The 20,188-nt window shown below is 42.9% G+C and overlaps 1 protein-coding gene across 5 annotated transcripts; it reads left to right on the top strand.

The window, feature by feature from the left end:
* The first annotated feature begins 478 nt into the window (after positions 1-478).
* On the top strand, positions 479-19,717 carry VAMP7 (vesicle associated membrane protein 7). 5 transcript variants are annotated; one of them, XM_035113818.2, is made up of 9 exons: positions 479-606; positions 1,222-1,308; positions 7,745-7,903; positions 10,332-10,389; positions 11,537-11,674; positions 13,208-13,298; positions 13,808-13,875; positions 15,371-15,463; positions 15,936-19,717. In XM_035113818.2, the coding sequence occupies exons 3-9, from the start codon at positions 7,758-7,760 to the stop codon at positions 15,996-15,998; spliced, it is 657 nt and encodes a 218-aa protein (XP_034969709.1). In that variant the 5' UTR covers positions 479-606; positions 1,222-1,308; positions 7,745-7,757; the 3' UTR covers positions 15,999-19,717. The 5 variants fall into 5 exon arrangements, with proteins under 5 accessions (XP_034969709.1, XP_034969707.1, XP_034969711.1 ...); XM_035113816.2 differs by having other exon boundaries at positions 1,222-1,366; XM_035113819.2 differs by lacking the exon at positions 479-606 and adding an exon at positions 625-840.
* The last annotated feature ends 471 nt before the right edge of the window (positions 19,718-20,188 follow it).

Genomic DNA, 20,188 nt, shown 5'->3' with positions numbered 1-20,188 from the left:
ACGCGCACACCCCCCTCACGCACGCAAAAGCCCAACCTACCAGGCATGAGCTCCCGGCAGCCACTGCGGCAGAAAGGCGGCGCGTCGAAGTATAGTAGCCCGCGCGCAAAGGGCTACTGGGAATCGTAGTTCCTTGGGGAGGGGGGCACAGGCACCAATTCCCTCAGAGAGCGGTAATTCGAGCTTTAAAAAAAAAGTTTGAAGTGGGAGAGTCGAATGTTCACAAACCGCAATAACTTCGGCGCCGCCACAGAAAAACTGAGGAAGGAACCCGATTCTTAAGCTCGGCGGCAGCGAAGGGGTTAATAGATATCGGAAGGTGGGAACTGCCATCCGCTGATCCAATCCGGAGCTGACTCTGCTACCGTACTTCCGATATGCGTTCCAACAGAAGGCAACAAGAACACGGGGTGGGGGTGGAGTGTGTTTGTAACTGTTTCCGCCCTCCCTGTTTGCTGTGGCTGTGGGTGGTAGTAGAACTCCATTTCCCAGAATCCCGCGCGGCGGTCGGCTGCGGAAGCTCACGTGCTGTGTTTGCTTGTCCTACGAGAGACGCGACGCGGGTACGGGGAAGAAAAACGGGGTTCCGGGCGAGCGCCCAACCAGGTAGGGAACGGGCGGGCGGGCGCTCGGTTGTTGCCTGGTTGTTGCTGTTGCTGCTGTTGTTATTGTGGGGATTGCGGGGGATGGGGATTCACCTTCGTTTTCTCACCTCCGTCACCTCCTCCCTGCTACGAGGCCTGGCTGTGGCTGCCGAGAGGAAAGGGAGCAGTGAGTTCCCTTCAGGGTAGAAACGCCCCCACCCCAGCTGTCGCTATGGCAACGCCCCCTCAGGGAAAGGTCGGTCTGCACCCTCCCTTTGTGTGTATTGAGGGGCGCTTGCACCCCCTGCCCTCTTTCTAGGGGAATAAAAGGAGGGGGGTCATTGATTCTCACCACGTCCGCTGTAGCTTGAGATTGTGATACAATTCACTGTTTTTCTCTCTGTGTGTGTATATATGTGTGTGAGTTTTTAAATACATTTATAATTTATTATGGAAATTACAGTAAGGAAATAAAGTGAAAGAAAAGAAAACAGCAATAACATACTTGAAATTGTGATACAATACGATATATGGGTATATAAAGTAGGACCATTATCCCAGCAAATGTAAAATTATTAACAAGTTGTTATCATTTTTATAAATGCATTCCAAATTGTTGTTCTATTTATCTACACAGAATCTTATCTAAAGGCAACCCGTTCATATGTTGCAAGAGTTGTCGTATCTTCTATCCATTGATCAAAGGGCGTGTAGAAAATCTAGGGTGAGGATACCAGGCTGCTTAACCCATATAATCCCCACCCCCAAGAATCCTTGGAACTGTAAGTTATGCCTCAGGGAACTACGGTTCCCAGCACCCTTAAACACACTACAGTGGCTGTCCTAGGATGGTTTTTTTTTGGGGGGGGAGTAATATGCTTTAAATATATACAGTGTGTGCACAGCCTAAAAGAAAAAAGGAAGTGCTTTTTGCCTTATTAAGTGCTGGCCGCTAGTTACAATGCAATATGATGAGCAGATGCAGTGAAGAGTTTTGTGTGTGTTGACATTGTGACAGAAGCTTCCTGGATCATCATCCATCAGATAGTAATCGTTATCATGACTGCTGGGGTTTTTAGTTGGTGTTGATTTAATTTTTATTATTATTATTGTGACTTGCATTATCTGCTTTGAACCACTGGTTTAAAGCAAGTTGTGTGTTTGTTATTAATGCCAAGCTGCTTTGGAAAGCCAATAGTCACAAAAGGCAGCTTAGAAATATTTGAAATAGTAAAGTGGGTTATGGACTGGGTTACGGACTGTGAAAGAATATGCAGTAATAAATGCATTGGTCTCTATAGTGCCGCAGAGTAACTGTTTTCGTTATTGTTTTTTGTATGAGACTAACACAGCTACACTTCTGGAAATTATTATAATGATAAGCAGAAAGAAATGCTTCCCATCTCACATTCCTCACTTTTGAGGCAAGTTTAGATAGGGCCCTTCTCAAAGCACATCTTATTTTACAGAGCATAAAAGGATAGGCCCCTGTAGTGACAAAATTAAAATTTCTCAAAAAGGAAAGATAGGGAGAAAGAAGACAGCATAGAATCTTGGAGGAAGATGGAGACAATGGTAAAGAAGATCAGACTATGTTTTCAGGAAATTTATTCATAACTTTCAAGTGTCTTACAAACCAGCAAGTTTTTTTCTTTCTTGGTAAACATGACACCTCTTATGAAGTACAAACAGGACAAGTTCTTGTTCCAAGGAGTTTGCAATTTAAATTTTGCAGAGTAAATACTAGTATCTACTTAAGCTTAGTTTTAGTGGTGGGGTTCAACTGAAGCTTTCATTGAAAAGATTTTGAGGAAGGATTTAGAAATACTCTGAGGCAACATCACTGAAACAAGCACTTCCTTGAGAGGCTATTATAATAATTTATCTGGATCCCAGATAGGTAGTAACTGCCTATTTGTGCTGAACAATGCATTCAGGAGCTTGAATTATTGCTAGTCGGAGTATCAGCTACCGGTACCAATTTTTTTGCCAGTTACAAGTCTGTTAATTTTTAAATTATATCTCACCTTCTCTCCAATGAACTCAAGGTGGTATATGTGGCCTTTATCCCTGCTGTTATAGTAACCAAAACCCCTATGTGGTAGGTTTGCCTGTGAGAGAATGACTAGTCCAAAGTCATTCTGTGAGCTTCATGGCTAAGTAGAATTTGAATCTGGGTACAGCCCCCAGTCCTAGTCCAGTCGTTGTACCTGCCAGGCAGGAATGGGAAATGTGGAGGAGAAGTTGATAACAATTAGGTGTGATATGCCAGTGTTTCTCAACCTTTTTTGGGCCAAGGCACACTTGTTCCATGAAAAAAATCACGAGGCACACCACCATTAAAAAAGTTAAAAAATTTAACTCTGTGCCGCCCTATATTGACTATATAATTATGACTGTAAGAAACACTTGCCAATTGCTGTGTTGGTTGCAATCTCCTGTAATAAGGCTTCACAAGCCGCTGATTTCTCTGCCAGCACAATCCTTTGCTCAGCAAGTTTCAGGTTGAGCTCATCCAGCCAGCTTCTTTAAGTTTGTCTAAAACCACCCTCCCGTGGTGGTGGCTGTTGAGAGCTGCGCTCGCCCCGCATCTTGACCCGGCCGGCTTCCTTTCCGGCGGGTCAGTGTTGAATATTGGCGGCCGCCAGGCACGTGACAATGCAAATCACCCTTCTCGTCGCCGCATGTCGCGGCACACCAGCCAGCGTCTCGCGGCACACTAGTGTGCCGTGGAACAGCGGTTGAGAAATGCTGTGATATGTGACTGACATTCAAAGTGGGCAGCAAGTCCAGCTGAACTTTCAAGGCAAAGTCTGAAGATTCTAAGCAGCGGAATCTCTACATTTCTGCTTTGAGACTTGTCAATGTCCACTTTTCTGTGAAACTTCTCTTTGCAGATATGTGAAGCACAGACTGTTATTGCGGAATGGGGTGGGTGGTGGAAATATGTAGCTTATTTTCAGTATTGTCATGGGTACTTTCCCATAGATGTCTGACTTGCACAACCATGCAGCACATCAAATTACAATGGCCCCTGCTAAGCGGACAGAAAGAATTGCATTTTCTCAGCAACAAAACATTGCGGTCTGCTTAAATAATCATGCAACATCCTCCAAACTGAAAAACTTAATTGAGAAGGTAATGACTGCACCCAGTGCAAGAAATGATTGGGGACTTTCAGTTGTGCTGAATAAGGGGAAAGGACTGGAAAGAACTTTGGACTTTAATATGGGTCTAGAACACAAGCAAAAGAAATCAAGTGATGTTGGCCAGGCAAAGAGAAGGCATTTGAACTGTTGGGGGAAGCATGCAAGAAAGGCCCTTCTTGGCTGGATCACATTGAGCAACAGCTGCTGCCTTTAACAAGTTGGGGAGCTAGGAAGTGGTGGTGGGGAGATACCACATTAAACTGTCTTATATTTGTGAGGTTTTGTGCAATAAGCAGGGTTGAATAAAACCTGGGACTTTTCCAACTTTTTCAACACAAGGTCAACAGCATGGGACATGGATAGTAGTAAAAAAGGCAAAGCTTACATTGAGCAAGTGTGGTTTTTGCCTGTTACATCTAGGATGTGAGGAGGGCCTTCCAGATCAGATTATGTGCCTTTTAGCCATGCCCGGTACTTCTGAGCATTCTTGAATGCCAGCTCCTCTTAAAGAGGCAAACATTAATACATCACTTAAAGAGTAGAGAAAGCAGTTTGGTTGTTTTTTTGCTGCATTAAAAAAAATGCTTGTTTTTTCTTTCCTGGAGGCAAGCTCTGAAAACAGCTCTGCATTTTTCCACCATGGTTTCCAGTTGGCATCTCATTCCATCTGGAGCAGTCTGTATTATTATAATTTTTAAACTGTGCAGTTAATTAAGACTGACAAGACTTAACAATGACAAGGCTAGCTTACTCACCAATCCAGCATTTAACTTGTTGTTTTGTGTACATTAGTTGCATTAGTTGCAAAGGTACATTCACTTTGAAGGTGCAGAGCTCCTGTCCACCACTCAAAAATATGAGAAAAATAAGAAATTCTTCCAACAGTGTTCTGAAGAACAGGATGATGGTGTGAATTTGGAAACAACATGCCTGAGGAGAACAGTTAAAGTAGACAGTTTAGTCTCAACCGGTTTGAAGATGAATGAGAGGGAAATGTATGCTGAATACCCATAGAGTGTGGAACATGAGTGTTGGTCCAGGTATAGAGGTACTCAGTGGCTCTCCTCTCTCTCCTTCATAAAGGAACTGAATTCCAATGGAAACAAATAATGGGAATCTCTGAGCAGCGCTGGAAGGTCACTTTAGGTTTGCTCTAGCTTTCAGTGGTTGGAACTGCAAAACCTTTGGAAAGAGGAATGCTGTGATTGTTTCATGTGGAAATTTTAATGTATGCAGTATCTATAGGAAACTGAAATTTATTCACTATTTATGGACCCACAGCTCACTGCTCTTGTGACTGCTTCGTTGTTTGAGTTTTTCTTTCTGTGCCAGATGTTTGGCTCCATAAGCATCTTGAGGTGGTCAGGTGGTTAGTTGGATTGAATCATGTGCTCCTTTGCTTACCAACACAAACACACACACAAAATCACTGGAGATGACCTGGTGTTTTGTTCATGCCATGGGGAGACCGAAAACTGTTGTTGAAGCTGGAATAGCACTGCTTCATATTTGCCATGGGTAGGCGTGTAATTGACATTGGTTGCAGGCTATAAATTCCTTTGTAGGCCAGTTGAAGTGTCACATATATTCAAAGCTTTCATAGGGAGCTTTAGAGTCAATACTTTGTGGACAACAGCCAGTATTAATTCAATCCTTAAGAAGTAGACTTTGCTAGGTCAATGAATATGAGTTTGAGCAGATTAAGGCATAACATGTAAATTTGTGTCCTCCTGACTAGTTAATGTGTACGATGATGTGGTATTTACTGTACACTGAGTTGGACCTTGCACTTGCCTGTAAATATACATAATTGAGCATCTGTACCATGAAATTTGCAGAAAAATTCTCTACATGTCTCAAGGATGAACAATACTGAGCTAGATGGACAGACCCATTTCTTGTTAACTCCTCCAGGCAGGAATTCTTGGTGTGTATAGAGGAACCTACTAATAACCCACTGCTGTGTGAAACACAGGGTGGATTTGATTTAAATCAAACTGATTTAAATCACGATTTAAATCACGATTTAAATCACTAGTCAGTAAGGCTTGATTTAAATCATAGTTGATTTAAATCATAAAGACTAATTCTTGCTGGTATAACTTTATTATGCAAGTAGATGAAGATTTTTAGAATAACAACTTTTCATATTAGTTTTTTTATCCCCAGTTTAATAGGTTAATCATTCATATTTGGACAACTTTACTGTTGTACTTAGGAAGGAGAAAAATAATCATTACCTTAATAATAACAATTTAAATAGATTTATTCAACTGAAACAATAACATTTCCGCAAATGTTATTTGCTTAAACAAACATCCATGTTTGTTAACTAATTTGGCTAAACAAAAACAAAATATATATATTTTAAGAAACTTAGACTGTCAGCCCAGCCTACACATGAAAAACTTAAATACTGTCCAAACAATCAGAAAAATATTGTTTCTATTCTATTCACTGAACTTCCTGAAACTTAGCACTGAAGGGGTTGTTTCTGTATTCATAGGTTTGTAGAACAATAGGATTAAGGTCTTTTTCTCAACTCTGTTCATGTTATAACATTTTTGCTGTGAAGAAGAGGCATGTGATCTCTGTTGAGTCAAATTCAGTTTTGAGAACTGCAAAAGTAAACCAAGCACCTGTGATAATATCTTGTAGGCAGAGAAACTGCCCAATAATCTTACAAAAACCTCTGGAAGAGGTGAATGGATTAATGGAATTTATTTACCCCAAAAATTAAACATATACAACCTTATACTACATAATTAAAAAACTAATCTTTATTTCATGATGGAATAACCTTTGGATGGTAATATGTTTTCCTCAAAAAGCATTTTATTAAAAAAAAATCCAATTTAAATCAAAAAAATCGATTTAAATCAAAAAAATCCGATTTTTTTGATTTTTTTTAAAAAATCATTGATTTTTATCCACCCTGGTGAAACATGACCTCCACATAGCACCAGTAACATGTGAACAAACCTCTTAAAAGACCTGGAGAAGACTTTGTTTATACAGTCATACCTCGGTTTAAGTATGCTTCAGTTTGAGTACTTTCAGTTTAAGTACTCTGCGGACCCATCTGGAACGGATTAATCCACTTTCCATTACTTTCAATGGGGAAGTTTGCTTCAGGTTAAGTACGGACTTCCAGAACCAATTACACTCATATTTCGGGTTAAGTACGCTTCAGGTCGAGTACTCTGCGGACCCATCTGGAACGGATTAATCCACTTTCCATTACTTTCAATGGGAAAGTTCGCTTCAGATTAAGTACGCTTCAGGTTAAGTACAGACTTCCAGAACCAATTGTGTACTTAAACCGAGGTACCACTGTATACAACCTGCAATGGAATGACAACATGAGACTCTTGTTTAAGGCAATAAGCCATATGCATTTATGATACTCAAAACAACTCTAAAAAGGGCAGTACGCCAATCATTTTCAGAGTTCTTGCAGAGATCTCAGAAAGTCCTTAGTCAAACTCCACTTGGATTGCCACATAGGCAAGGATGATCAAATATAATGATGCTCTGTGGGGCTGTTGCATTTTGTTTTACTTGAATGGTGCCTAGCGCCAGCTCTCAATAGAGGTGTCTGCAGGTCTGAGCATCTTCTCCCTCCCTCCACTGCAGCAACAATTATGTTCTCATTTTGGTCCCTCATTCCTTGTGTCCTGCAAGAACTATTAATTTCAGAATGCAAAGCTCTTAGGAGTGAATGCAAGTGTTGCAGACTTTGGGTGAGGGGAAAGGGGGGGAAATAATTGTTGCAAGCAGCTCTTGTGATGTTGCTTATCTAAAATGTGGATTTCTGCCGATGATAGTTAAAACTGGCTGTGGTTTGCAAGATATCTGAAAAGTGTGGAACCACCAATGCTCTGTTGCTTTGTGTTTCTCTTGCTCTTGGCTGCACACTGAAGAAGATGGGGCAGCGACTGAGGTGTGGTGTGTGTGCTTTGCTCTGTTAGGCAACCATTTTCTTTATGCTTTTTTTTTTTTGCTTTGTAGCCAGCCTACAGCCATGGCTATCCTGTTTGCTGTTGTAGCCAGGGGCTCCACGATCCTGGCCAAACACGCTTGGTGTGGAGGAAACTTCCTGGAGGTGACGGAGCAGATCCTGGCTAAAATACCCTCTGAGAACAACAAACTCACCTACTCCCATGGAAAGTGAGTACTACCCTGGGGAGAAAGGAAGTGGGAGGGTGGGAGAAATGGATCTGTTGCAGATGAGGAAATAAAGTGGGATGGGATGGTGGTGGTTGCTCATGAAAAGGTTGGTGTGATAGTCTCAGGTGATATGCAGCTGATCTAGGAATGCTTCCCATATCCATTCTGTTATGCTCTCCAACTAGAGCAGTGGTTAGGGGCAGGCCTGCCTTGATCAGTATATGACCATGTGTTTATCTAGCAGCACTGGAACAAATGACCTAAAGAGGAGACTCCTTTCATGAACTACTGTTCTCAGTTCTGTCTCCTGGAGCTTTGAATCTGCTTACGTTATGTAAATGTAAATGTAAATGTTATTTAATCAAAGAGAATTGATGCTATCAATATCTCAAGGACCACCTCTCTCCATATGAACCTACCTGGACCTTGAGATCATCCTCTGAGGCCCTTTTTCATGTGTCTCCATGAGATGTCCAGAGGGTGGCAACTTGAGAAAGGACCTTTTCTGCAGTAGGTCCACGTTTGTGGAATACTCTTCCCAGAGAGATTTGAGTGGTGCCTCCATAATAAATGTTTAGGCACCAGGCAGAATTGTACCCTTTAATCAGGCCTTTGGCTAATTAATATCCAATACCCTTTTAATTGTGTTGTAGGAGGGGGGATTGATTTTTTTAAAAAATATTATTCTTAACCTGCATTTTGTGTTCTTTTATTCTACTACGAACAACAACAACACAATATTGCAGGGGTGGGGAATATAAGACCCGGGGGCCAGATATAGCCCTAAGGGCTGTCCCCAGGCCATGCCTTTCACAAGCCCTGCTTCACACTCTTCTTGAGTGTTTTTGCCTGGCTGGAACAGGTCCTTTAACTCTTGCCTACCTGAATGGAGGAAGGAGAGTAGTGTGTGTACAAACTCACTGTATAAATGTAAAAAATACATGTATTGCTCCCCACATGTTTGCCTCTGGCTGCACTCACCAATAGCATGCAAATCCTGGAAGGTGGCTTGGAAGGAAATACAGCCCTTAGGCAGAAAACAGTTTCCGGGCACAATTCAAAGTGTTGGTGCTGACCTTTAAAGCCCTGAGCGGCTTTGGCCCTGTATACCTGAAGGAGCGTCTCCATCATTCAGCCTCTACACTAAGGTCCTCCTCCGAGGGTCTTCTGGTGGTTCCCTCACTGTGAGAAGTGAACTTACAAGGAACCAGGCAGAGGGCAAACTCGGCAGTGGTGCCTGCCCTAGGGAATGCCCTCCCATCAGATGTCAAGGAGATAAAGAACTGCACAAATTCAGGCAGCCCTGTATAGGAAAGGTTTTTTTTTAATGTTTAATGTTTTAGCTGCCTAGAGTTACTGGGGCAGCTCAGTCCATAGCTGCCAAGTCTCCCGTATTCCCTGGGAAACCCCCTTTTTCCAGCCATTTCCCGCTGGCAGCCTGGATTTTAAAAAACCCCGTAAATCCCCCCTATTCTTACCTGCCCGGGGAGGCTCCTTCTGCACATGTCTGGAGTCTCTGGACATGCGCAGAAGCGATTTCTGGTGCTGCAGCCATTTTGGAAATGGTCAGAGCATGCGTAGAAGTGACTTCCGGTGTTGCTCTGCCCAGTTCCAAAATAGCCGCGGTGCAACTTCCAGTGCCGTGCCGCTGCCGATCCTGGATTTTTCAGTCTGGGAGTTGGCACCTATGGCTCAGTCAGATGGACAAATTATTATTATTATTATTATTATTATTATTATTATTATTCTCACCCCTGCATTTTTGTAGAAGAGTTTGCATTCATGTGATTTAATTCAAACGCATGAGGGAAGTTGCACTATCCACAGTTCTTACAGAGAACTATAAATGGTAGGGTTTCTCATTCTGTTGAAGTCTTCTCATGAGCTCCTAGCTTCCCAACTACCAGTTTACAGATTGAGTCCAGGGAATGCTTTGGGGTAAAATAATACTTTGCCATGATTGATGCTAAGTAGTTGTGCCCCAATCAGTGTCAGGATGGGAGTTCTAACTTCTGTGTGAAATGAAAATGTGCTAGCAATAGCCTTGCCTGTTTGGATCCATTTTGGAATGGTGGCTATGTTTGATGTTTCTGCTTTGTGTTTTGTGCTATTCAGTAATTGCACCATGCAATTTGTAATTTTGCAAAATTCCGTAATTTTGCACCATGTGAATATAGCTTTGTTTTCAGTTAATTTTGTTTTCAAGTTTTCTCCATGTTTTGAGGAATTGGTTGGCTGTCTTCTCTTTGAGACATTGAATTAATGGGGTCTGGTTGTCAGCAGAAGGAATTTTCTAATGTACGAATTTAGACCTGTGTGCTTGAAATGCCATTGAGTGTATGGCAACATATGACCTAGTAGCTGTTGTGTCAAAATCTATACCCACCTACTTCTTTAAACATGATTCTGGTATCTTCTCTTTCTCTAGCTATCTGTTTCATTACATCTGCCAGGACCGGATTATATACCTCTGCATCACTGATGATGTAAGTACGTAGGACAAAAATGTATTTCCGTGCTCTTTGAAGGTGATTGCTGGAAATGCCCACTGGGGCCCAAATACTGTGGAGTTTCTGCATAGCTTCATTATGTAGAGCAAGGTCTAGACCAGGCATCCCCAAACTTTGGCCCTCCAGATGTTTTGAACTACAATTCCCATCATCCCTGACCACTGGTCCTGTTAGCTAGGGATCATGGGAGTTGTAGGCCAAAACATCTGGAGGGCCAAAGTTTGGGGATGCCTGGTCTAGACCAGCAGTGGCTATCTTGTGGCCTTCCACATGTTGTTGGACTACAACTCTCAGCATCACTGACTCTTGGCCATAGTAGCTGGGGCTGGTGGGAGATGAAGTCCATCAGCATCTGGAAGGCCACAGGTTAGTCACCCCTGGGCTGGATCTTACTTTACACACGGAATATGTGCAGCAGCCCCACCCCCACAGTGCAATCTAGGCCTTGTAGTTAAGGTTTAAGAAGTGGGCATGCTTGGCTGCATGAAAACATATTGGCCCTTTTTCCACCAGCAGCTTCTTCCCCTCCAGCTCTCATCTCTATCTAGGTCTTTGCAGGTTTACTTGCATCTTGTTTGTATCGAAGACTCTAGTGTGGCTAATGAGAGAATTTGCTTTTGCTTTGTACCCCCATCTTTCTGCTTAAATAGCTTTCTGGCAAATTTTTGCTGTGACAGTGTTCTGAGGTTATTTTGTTTGGAGAACAAAAAATGTTATGGGCCCCATCTTCCAGCTGGCCCTGTGGTTTGTCCCCAGCACCTCCTGTTTAGATATACATTGGTTTACGAACTTAATTCATTCCAGAAGGCCATTCTTAAACCAAAGCGTTCTTAAACCAAGGTGTGCTTTCCCATAGCAGCGGGGGACTCAGTTTACAAATGGAAAACACTCAACAGGAAGCAAAACATGTTCTGCTTCCAAGGCAAAGTTCACAAACCAAAACACCTACTTCCGGGTTTGCAGTTCTTAATCCAAGTTGTTCATAAACTAAGCTGTTCTTAAACCAAGGTACCACTGTACTGCCCATGTACACTGAGTTTCTGTTTTGCAGTCACAGGTCATAGCTGTTAATGCACCTATCCTAAGTGCATTTGTTGCTCCGATGAATTTGTTCTGCTTTTAGGACTTCGAGCGCTCCAGAGCTTTCACGTTCCTGAATGAAATCAAGAAGCGGTTTCAGACCACCTATGGCTCCCGTGCACAAACAGCTCTGCCATACGCCATGAACAGCGAGTTTTCCAGTGTTCTGGCTGCACAGCTGGTGAGGTTTATTGATATCAGTCTGCTGGACACAGCATTCAACTATAGACCACATGATGTTGAGGAATAGGTCTGTGCTTGGCTAATTATCCTGTAGCTAAATCAGGGCCTCCCCAGGCTTCTAATACTGGTGACACACTTCTTTTATTTAAAATTGGCAGTGAATTTTTATTCAACCTCAAAAGATAGCTTCTTTGCATGCATTATAGTAAAAGGGGGTACTGTAAACTCTGCTCTTAGAAGAACTTGCATGGCTGTGTTTCTGAGGAAGATTCTTGGATTCTGCCTTTCCACCTCCAGAACTGAGGTGCTCAAGGTAATAATAATAATAGTAATAATATTTTATTTATACCCCGCCCTCCCCAGCCAAGGCCGGGCTCAGAGCGGCTAACACCAAATATAAAACAACTAGTTAAAATACAACTCAACAACAAGACTAAATACAATAAATTAAAAATACAGCTTAACATAATGAATTAATAAAAATAATAAAACAATCTTTTAGATCAAGAATTGCAGGCAAATACATAAAAAGTACAAAAGCAGTAACTGACCTAAAGTTAACACTGAAAATAACTGAGACGAAAACAAGGATAATCCTATGCAGCAGAGAAATTGAAAGCATGCAGCAAAAGAAGCCATTCAAGGCGATGGCAGAACTCTGAAGTAGGAACCTCATGAAATTATCTTGGAGCTCATATGGTTTTATTGTTTGTGTAGTTATTTCAGTGTGGTAGCTTAAGTTATTAAGGACAATGACTAACTCATTGAATTGCACTTATAAATGAACAAGTAGGTAGTGTGATTGGTACAGTTTGGGAATAACATGCTCCCCAAACATGACAACAGAACACTTGCAGAGCATTTTGGACTAGTTGATGATCTTCATGGGCAGCCCCATAAAGGGTATGTTAACATTAATTCAGCCCAGCTGTAACAAAGGCATGTGTAACTTTCGCAAGCCCCATGATCTTCAGGGTTAGGCACAACAATCAAACCTGAGCAAAAGTATTCTGGCTACTGTCATTGCTTGGACATCAGGAGCACTCCCAACCTGATATTTCAGTGGAAATCTAATCCAAAACAGGCAGTCGCCCTGTCATTGGATTGGTTGGACCTCAGACGGAGAGCATTTCTGTTTTGTCCTGATTGCAGTAACTTGTGCAGCAATGCTTTAAGCAGATTCTTCTGTTGGCTGGTATTCAGGACTTAGGGTGCTGATCTGCCCTGAAACAGAGCTTAGGAATTTTGGGGCTAAATGCTGAGCAGATAAACCTCAGATCAGCCAGTAGAGGGAAACCTCCTTTAAGTTACAGTACTGGGAAGCACAGAGAGGAATTGTTTGAGGGCTGAAGAAGCAACTAAAGTGGAGCTGAGGGTCACCCTGCCCAGCTCTTAATGCTGAGGATAGTTCCTTTTATGAGAGGATCCTGTTGGACTTTTCAGATTGCTCTACAGAGACTTTACTTTCTCTTGCTTCATCAAATTAAGCAAGAACCAGAAATTTGTTACATCTGCTCTTCCTTTCATGCAGAAGTACCACTCAGAGAACAAGGGCCCTGACCAGGTGGCAGAGACACAGGCCCAGGTGGACGAGCTGAAAGGGATCATGGTCCGCAACATAGGTATTGTAGCGCTCATTGGCATAAAGATGGTGCAAGGTCCTGCATGTGTACTGAGGATGAGATTGCTTGGGTGCAATGAGTGTCCCTTTCTTGCAATAGCATAGCTGTGCTTCTGCCTGGACCTTGCTTTGTTGTGGGAAAGATCAGTATGGGAAAGGAGGGGTGGCTCTCTATGTTGGCTGTCACACTCTTACACAGCTCTTGTACAGCTGACTCACCTGGCAAAAAGGTTGCATAGGACAAAATATAAGCTGCTTGTTCTACTTGCAGTCTGCCATCGCCCTGAAACTGGTATGGAGCTGACCCTTGTGCTGCTAGCCCCTTTGCCTTGTGCTCTGCTGTTGCAGATCTTGCTCTGAGGTAGGGTAAAACCCACCACATACCTGCCGCAGAGATCAAGAGTACAATGGCCATGCAGTTATGCACTGTTTGTGGTCTTGAGGATAAGCCGCCTGTTCAGCTAACATCCTCCCCACTAGGATTCTCACTGTAGCCTTTCTTCATCCCAGATCTGGTGGCTCAAAGGGGAGAAAAGCTGGAGTTGCTGATAGACAAAACTGAAAATCTTGTGGATTCGGTAAGTTCTGAAATTGGTGGGAGAATTGGTTGGGTTCTCAGGGTACGTATAACATGCATGCAAAAAAAGCCAGGATTAAAAGAGAAAACTTATTCATAGGCTTTTGCTGCGTTTCCATCTTAAGAAAATGCTTTGAAAGAAGTAGCATACAGATGTGGGGTTGGGAGGTGAGCAAATCAGGTGATGCTTTTTCTCAGAGCAGCCACTCCTTAGAACATACTTTGCATGTTTTCAGGTCACACAAGACCTCCTAACCTAGGTGTTCAGAACAAAATTAGTGGATGTTTAATAGGATGTTGTTTAACCTAGCAGAACTTTAGCTTGGCAGAACAAAACAGCAGAATGGAGGTTGCCAGATGCTGTCCTTGGATAGCTAGACCCTCCATAGTCCAAGTGTAAATTAGAAATGTGTGTTCGGAAATAAAACTAAGAGAAGTGAAGAGTGGGTGCATTTTGAGGATTTCTCTAGAGCGCAGTCTAGAGAAGCTTCCAGACCAAGACAGTGTAATGACCCTCCTCATGCCAGAATTTATCCTGGTGCTAGGCTGTTTTTTGTTTTGGTCCTATGCGAAAGGCAAGTTGAGGGTGAGAAAGCCGTTGCATGGTGCAGAGCAGGAAGAGATTGAGAACATTATCTGTTCAGGGCATAGGAAATTATCACAAGGATCAGAAAAGAAGAACCAGACAAATGGACAGGATCACTTTTTGCTGTAATTTGTGAATGGATTATACACTCCAAAGTGGAGTTCAAATTCTCCAGTGTGCAAAACAGGGCCCAATTAATGGTTCTGACCCTGAGGCCAGGTGCTTCTAATGGTTGAGGCATCTTTCTGGGGGGAGTAATCCTTGCAGAAGGGTTGCTTATTCTAGGAGAGAGTAATGACAACTAGACCCGCTTAAATGTTCATTTGAATGTATTGGAAGCAAATTAAAACTTGCCTATTCTTATATGTTGAGACTGAATTGCAAAACCAAGTAATAGCTGGGCAAGCTTTGCGGGAGATGCAGTGTTCGAAACTCCCATTGTAATAGGCATATTTTGCGACAGGGAATTTCATTAGCGCTAGAAGTTTCTGAGCTCTGGGTGCAGTACTGCACCTAAGATTTCAGATTAAAACTGCAGAGTGGAAGGAAAGGGGGAGCTTTTTCTGTCTCCCCACTTCCAGCTACTCTATGAAGACTGGAGATGAGACCTTCTTGAGAATATTAGGGGGGTGGGCAGGAGAAGGACTACTAGACCATGTGAACAATGAACATAATATTTTAGCTGTAGTTCATTCAGTTTAGCTTTGTATTCTTGTTATAAAAAAGCGTGCCGAGACATTCCATTGTTGCACCCATAACCTAGGATTAAGATGCCATTTAGCTTCTAGCTTTCATATCTGTTTCTAACGCTGAGGGGGTGGCTAGGGAGAAACTGGCATGGATTTCCACAAAAGGCCAAGGTGGTGTTGGATGTCTGATAGCATGAATCTTGTCTGTGCTTTTCCCATAGTCCGTCACTTTCAAAACAACCAGCAGAAACCTGGCTAGAGCGATGTGCATGAAGAACCTCAAGCTCACCATCATAATCACCATAGTATCCATTGTAAGTTGTACACATCAGACATTAAAGGGGGAGGGGGCTTTACACTTTAGTCTAGATCTCAAGTGTAAAATGAAATAAACTATGTTTACCTCTGTCCTGCACTGCAAAGGTGAATTCTTGGGGTATTCTGTGTAGTCCTTTGCAGTACTTTTCCCTCCAGGTGGCTGGTGCTCTTTATCTCTCTCCTATGCCCCCATTCATTCCAGGCCTTTTTGAAGGAACATTATAGCTAGGGCGAATTAAGCTATAGGTCTACAATTCTGAGTGCCTTTGGTACCCTTAAATTCCTGGGTTTCAGTACTTTTTGTCCAGAAGTGACAAATATTGCCTTTGAACAGCCACCCCCCCCCCAAGCAAGAGGGAAACTTAAGGCAAACTTGGTTGAAATGTAGAGTGGCTCTCTTTACAACTATTGGGCAGTGTGCACATTTCGTTGTGGGGGTCCACTAAAGTGACTGTATCTTCTCCACAGGTCATAATTTACATCATTGTGTCAGCTGCTTGTGGTGGGCTCTCGTGGCCTTGTGTCCACTAGTAGCTGTTGGAACACGTCTACATGAGAGCACACGTGAGCAAGAATTTCTGAAGGAACGACCCTCATAAAACAAACATGGACCTCCTTGCTCTTCATCCTTCCAGGACGCTCAGGTCTTTTTGCCTTATCACCCCAAAAGGGCCTGTGTGGGACCCCAAGCCAGAGGGAGGCATCTTTCTTTTAAACCTACCTACTTGAAGGGAGTTTTGTCTTTTAACTGCAAGGCTTCCCAAGAGGAAAGTGGTTGACATTGGGAGGGTCTAAACATACTTCTGTATTACCATGCTTTGCACTTTACTGTCCTGATTCCTGGGAGGAGGGGAGAGCTGATGGTCATTTGTCCTGTTCATCCTTTGGCCCTTGAGGGGGCAATGTGGGTGGGACCACCGAAGCCAATGGGTTCCTGTTTACATACCGTAGCCCAGATGCATGTGATCAGCTCCTCCCACAATTGCTTTCCCAGTGGTGCCTTTCCTAAACTCATGTCAGGCTGTGACTTGTCCTTGGAGGAGCCTCCTGTGGCCACCTGATGTGCACACCGGTGGGCTCTGCTTTGTGACTTGGGTGATTGCCAAGTGTGTAATGTTTCGATGTTGCTGTAATGTATCTGCTCTGTGTAGTTTTAAGTGTTTTTCTCCTGCCTGGTTTGGAATGTTTTCAGTCTGGAAAAAGTGCTTGGGCTCAGAATCCACCTGCAGGGTCAGTGAGAAGGGGCTAAAATATTGCTCCAGTGAACAAAGCCCTGCAAAAGAGCACTTGCACCATGCACAACATAGGCTATTAGTCAACTTGATTCTGAATGGGGGTGGGGTGGGGAGGGTGCTTAACAGGCAATGAGTAAAGTCAGATGACAGGCCAGAAAACAACAGAGATCCTCATCTGCTGATCTGGGGGAGGGGCAGGGAGAAGGCTGAAAAGGACTGCTTAAGGCTTACTCAAAAAATTCCCATGGAATCAGCCCATCAAGTACTTTCTCCCCCCCCCCCCAAACTTCTGTCATGCATTGCCCTAATTACATACAGGAGTTTCACATCATTGTAAGCTGCTGGTAGATTGCACAAATGCAATTGGATGCCATTTCAAAGCTTGTATGCATGCTGAGCGCACTCCTGGACACTTGGGAGTGATTTTTTGTGGCAGACTCTACCCGGGAGCTAAAGCTTCTATGGGATGTTGCACTAAAAATAAAGGGCTGCTGTTTGAAATGTTGGTGGGCAAGGCAAGATTGCAGTCCCAATGGGATACTGTACATATGTTGCCCCAAGACCTCAAACTGACAAGATACTTTGGCTGACTTCATCCTTGTGTGTTGGGAGTATAGGGCAAGAACAAATTATATGGGAAATGAACACTGATTTGTGCCGGTTACAGCAGTCATAGGACATTTAAAGCCCCCCCCCCCCCGGTTTATATGCTACTGAAGAACTGAGGCAACTCCCTAAAGTAGGGTGGCACTTTGCCACTCTCCCTGTGCTGTTCTTTTACTAATGCTTTTTTCTGTAATGAGGTAATTTTCAACAGCAACATAGGTGAGTGTTGCAGAAGTTGGGCTATCCTGGGCATGTCCTCACTTGCCAGGGCCTGCTATCTGAGAAGGGCTCCCCTAATATTTTTTCCAGGCACATGTCAATGTTCACTTAATTGTGCATGTCTTAGAAATAGTTGGTAGCAGCTAATTTTCTCTTATTTTTATTGCCTTTATGTAAAACCTTTAAGAGAAACAGCTTCTTCCTATTTAAAAAATACACTGATGCATTGTAAAATAAAGTTAATCTGTTTGAATAAACATATTGTACAAATAATTGATGTGAACCTTTGTGGGGGAGCGTACTGCTTTTCTTGAATGACATTAAAATTTTAGAAATGTAACATGGGATCATCTCAGCTATAGGTAGTGCATTGAGAAAGGGACTGTGTATGGTAGATATATGTGGAAGTCACACAGTATGTTAAAACGCTTCTGAGGAACTTTCACTGTATTCTGCAAGATGCTTGCTTTAAAAAGGAAAGTGGCCTGTAAATTACTGAAGCACACACCAATGCATGGTCAAATAACCTTCAAACTGTCACACTTCAATTTTAAAACTTATCACTGCAAAAGTAGCTTTTGTGAGGAGGGGAGATTTTACTACTTCTAGCTTAATTCCAGTTACTTTAACAACGACATTCTTAGTAGTGATCCTATGCCCTTATAATTGTTATTCCATTATCACATGAAGACATACCTCTTTGCCTAGGCCTTAGAAGGGTTGAGGTACATGTACAGTTGGAATCATAACTTAGCAGTTGGAAGGGACCCTGAGGGTAATCTAGTCAAACCCCCTTCAATGCTGGAATCTCCACTAAAGCATACCTTCTGTATCTCTCTGCCTTGAGACTTCATGAAAGTTAGAATATAAAGAACATACTGCACAAGCTGGCAGTGTTGTAGAACTATATTGTAGGTCTGCTTCTCCAATTGGAATGTGCATCTGTGATGTGTTGCGCCTCACCCTCAAATGTCTGGATTGACGGTATATTAAGCTTAGTCTAGATCTTGCTTTTGGCAATACAATAGCTGAAAACAGATTTATTTTTATAAATGGGCAGTCACTAGTACTTAAGTTGGCATGCTCTTCTACCTTTGAGCATTGTTTTGTATGAATACATCCTCTTTTGTTATTTTTGTTACATTAGGCTAAGTCCAGCTTTATTTACAAGCATGACTGTCCGTTCCACTCTTCTGCTTATTATTAGTTAGCTCTTAGGTGCAAGATACTGTTAATTACTGGTTCAGGTTTATTACCAACAAGGCCATCCCACTTAAATGCTAAATTTAAATAGTGAGTTCAGCTGCTGCCATTTCAGTGACACCATTAATATACAAATACTGAAGTAAAAGCTTTCATTATTTGAGGGCAATATTCCTCCTGCAGAATACCTACATATAATTAACTTCCCCACAGACTTACACCAAATGCAGGTCTTTTCCTGGGAATTCATAGGGGAAGGGTTTTTTGTTTTGTTTTACAAAAGAAACCATACAGCCCCACTCTGTGCACATACCCTTTTGAAAAAGAACTTTAGCCCCTTCACATTTATTAACTACAATATCAAGTCACATTGGTGGCAGGAACTAGGAGTGGCAGGCCAGTTTGCATTCCCAGGTATGATTGTGTTGTATTTATAGCAGGCACCAGCAGGCACTGATTTAGCTGAAAATTCAATTTCCTTCATTAAAAACAGTAAAATATAAAGAGTTGTACAAAAAGCAGAAAAGGAGGGTTTTAGTATCTGATATGAGAAACATCAAGCACTTGTTCTGCTTTCAGATGTGGTAATACCTACACTAGATTACTGCAGCACATTATGTGGGGCTGCCTCTGAAGACAGTAAGAAACTTCAGCTGGTGCAGAATTCAAGGGCAAGGTAGCTTGAGCATATTATACCAATCGTGGCCCGACTGCACTGGCTGCCAATTAGTTTCCATGTTCAATTCAAACTGCTGGGTTTGTCCTAGAAAGTTTTGGACCACCTCTTCCCATATACTCCAACCCAGACTCTGCAATCGTCAGAGGTCCTTATTTGTGTGTTTCCTCCACAAGAGTTCCAGAGGGCGGCAACATGAAAACAGGCCTTTTCTGCAGTGGTTTCCCACTTATGCAATGCTTTCTCCACAGAGTCTTGTCTAGCACCTTCAATACATATCTTTAGGTGCTAAGCAAAAACCCTTTTCTAGAACTACCGTGTTTCCCCCTTTTTAAGACACCGTCTTATAACTTTTTTTCCTCAAAAAAACACACAGTGTCTTATTTTCAGGGGATGTCTTTTTTTAAAAAAAAATTATTACTGTTTTTATTACAGTACTTGTAAAATACAGTATTACAACTTGTGGCGGGCTGGACCGTGTGTGTGCGCACACACACACACACATACACATACGCCCATGCCTTCCCTCCCTCCCCGCGTTCAGATGGAGCAGGCTGGGCTGGGGAGGGGGCACCCCGTCGACACTGGGTCTCAGCTTGCGCTGAGGGGCCGCAGCCACCCTGTCAGGAAGGGCCCCTATCCCGGGGTGTCCATGACCGTGCTGCTAATGTGCCACCGCCAAGCAGCACAGAGGAGTCCTCCTCCTCCTTCTCTTACTGCTCCTTCTCCCTCCTCGCAGGCTCTCTGCTCCGCGGCGCTGCTGGGCTCTCGAAGCGTTCTGC

The sequence above is a fragment of the Zootoca vivipara genome, chromosome Z (genome assembly GCF_963506605.1).
Source record: "Zootoca vivipara chromosome Z, rZooViv1.1, whole genome shotgun sequence".
NCBI classification, from domain to species: Eukaryota; Metazoa; Chordata; class Lepidosauria; order Squamata; family Lacertidae; genus Zootoca; species Zootoca vivipara.
Note: the sequence above shows the minus strand (reverse complement) of the source record. Positions and strands in the feature narration are given on the sequence as shown.

Coding starts and splice junctions, on each gene's coding strand:
- VAMP7 (XM_035113818.2), top strand. CDS start 7,758: ATGGCTATCCTGTTTGCTGTTGTAGCCAGGGGCTCCACGATCCTGGCC. Junction 13,299..13,807: donor GATCATGGTCCGCAACATAG/GTATTGTAGCGC, acceptor TCTTCATCCCAG/ATCTGGTGGCTCAAAGGGGA. Junction 13,876..15,370: donor CTGAAAATCTTGTGGATTCG/GTAAGTTCTGAA, acceptor CTTTTCCCATAG/TCCGTCACTTTCAAAACAAC.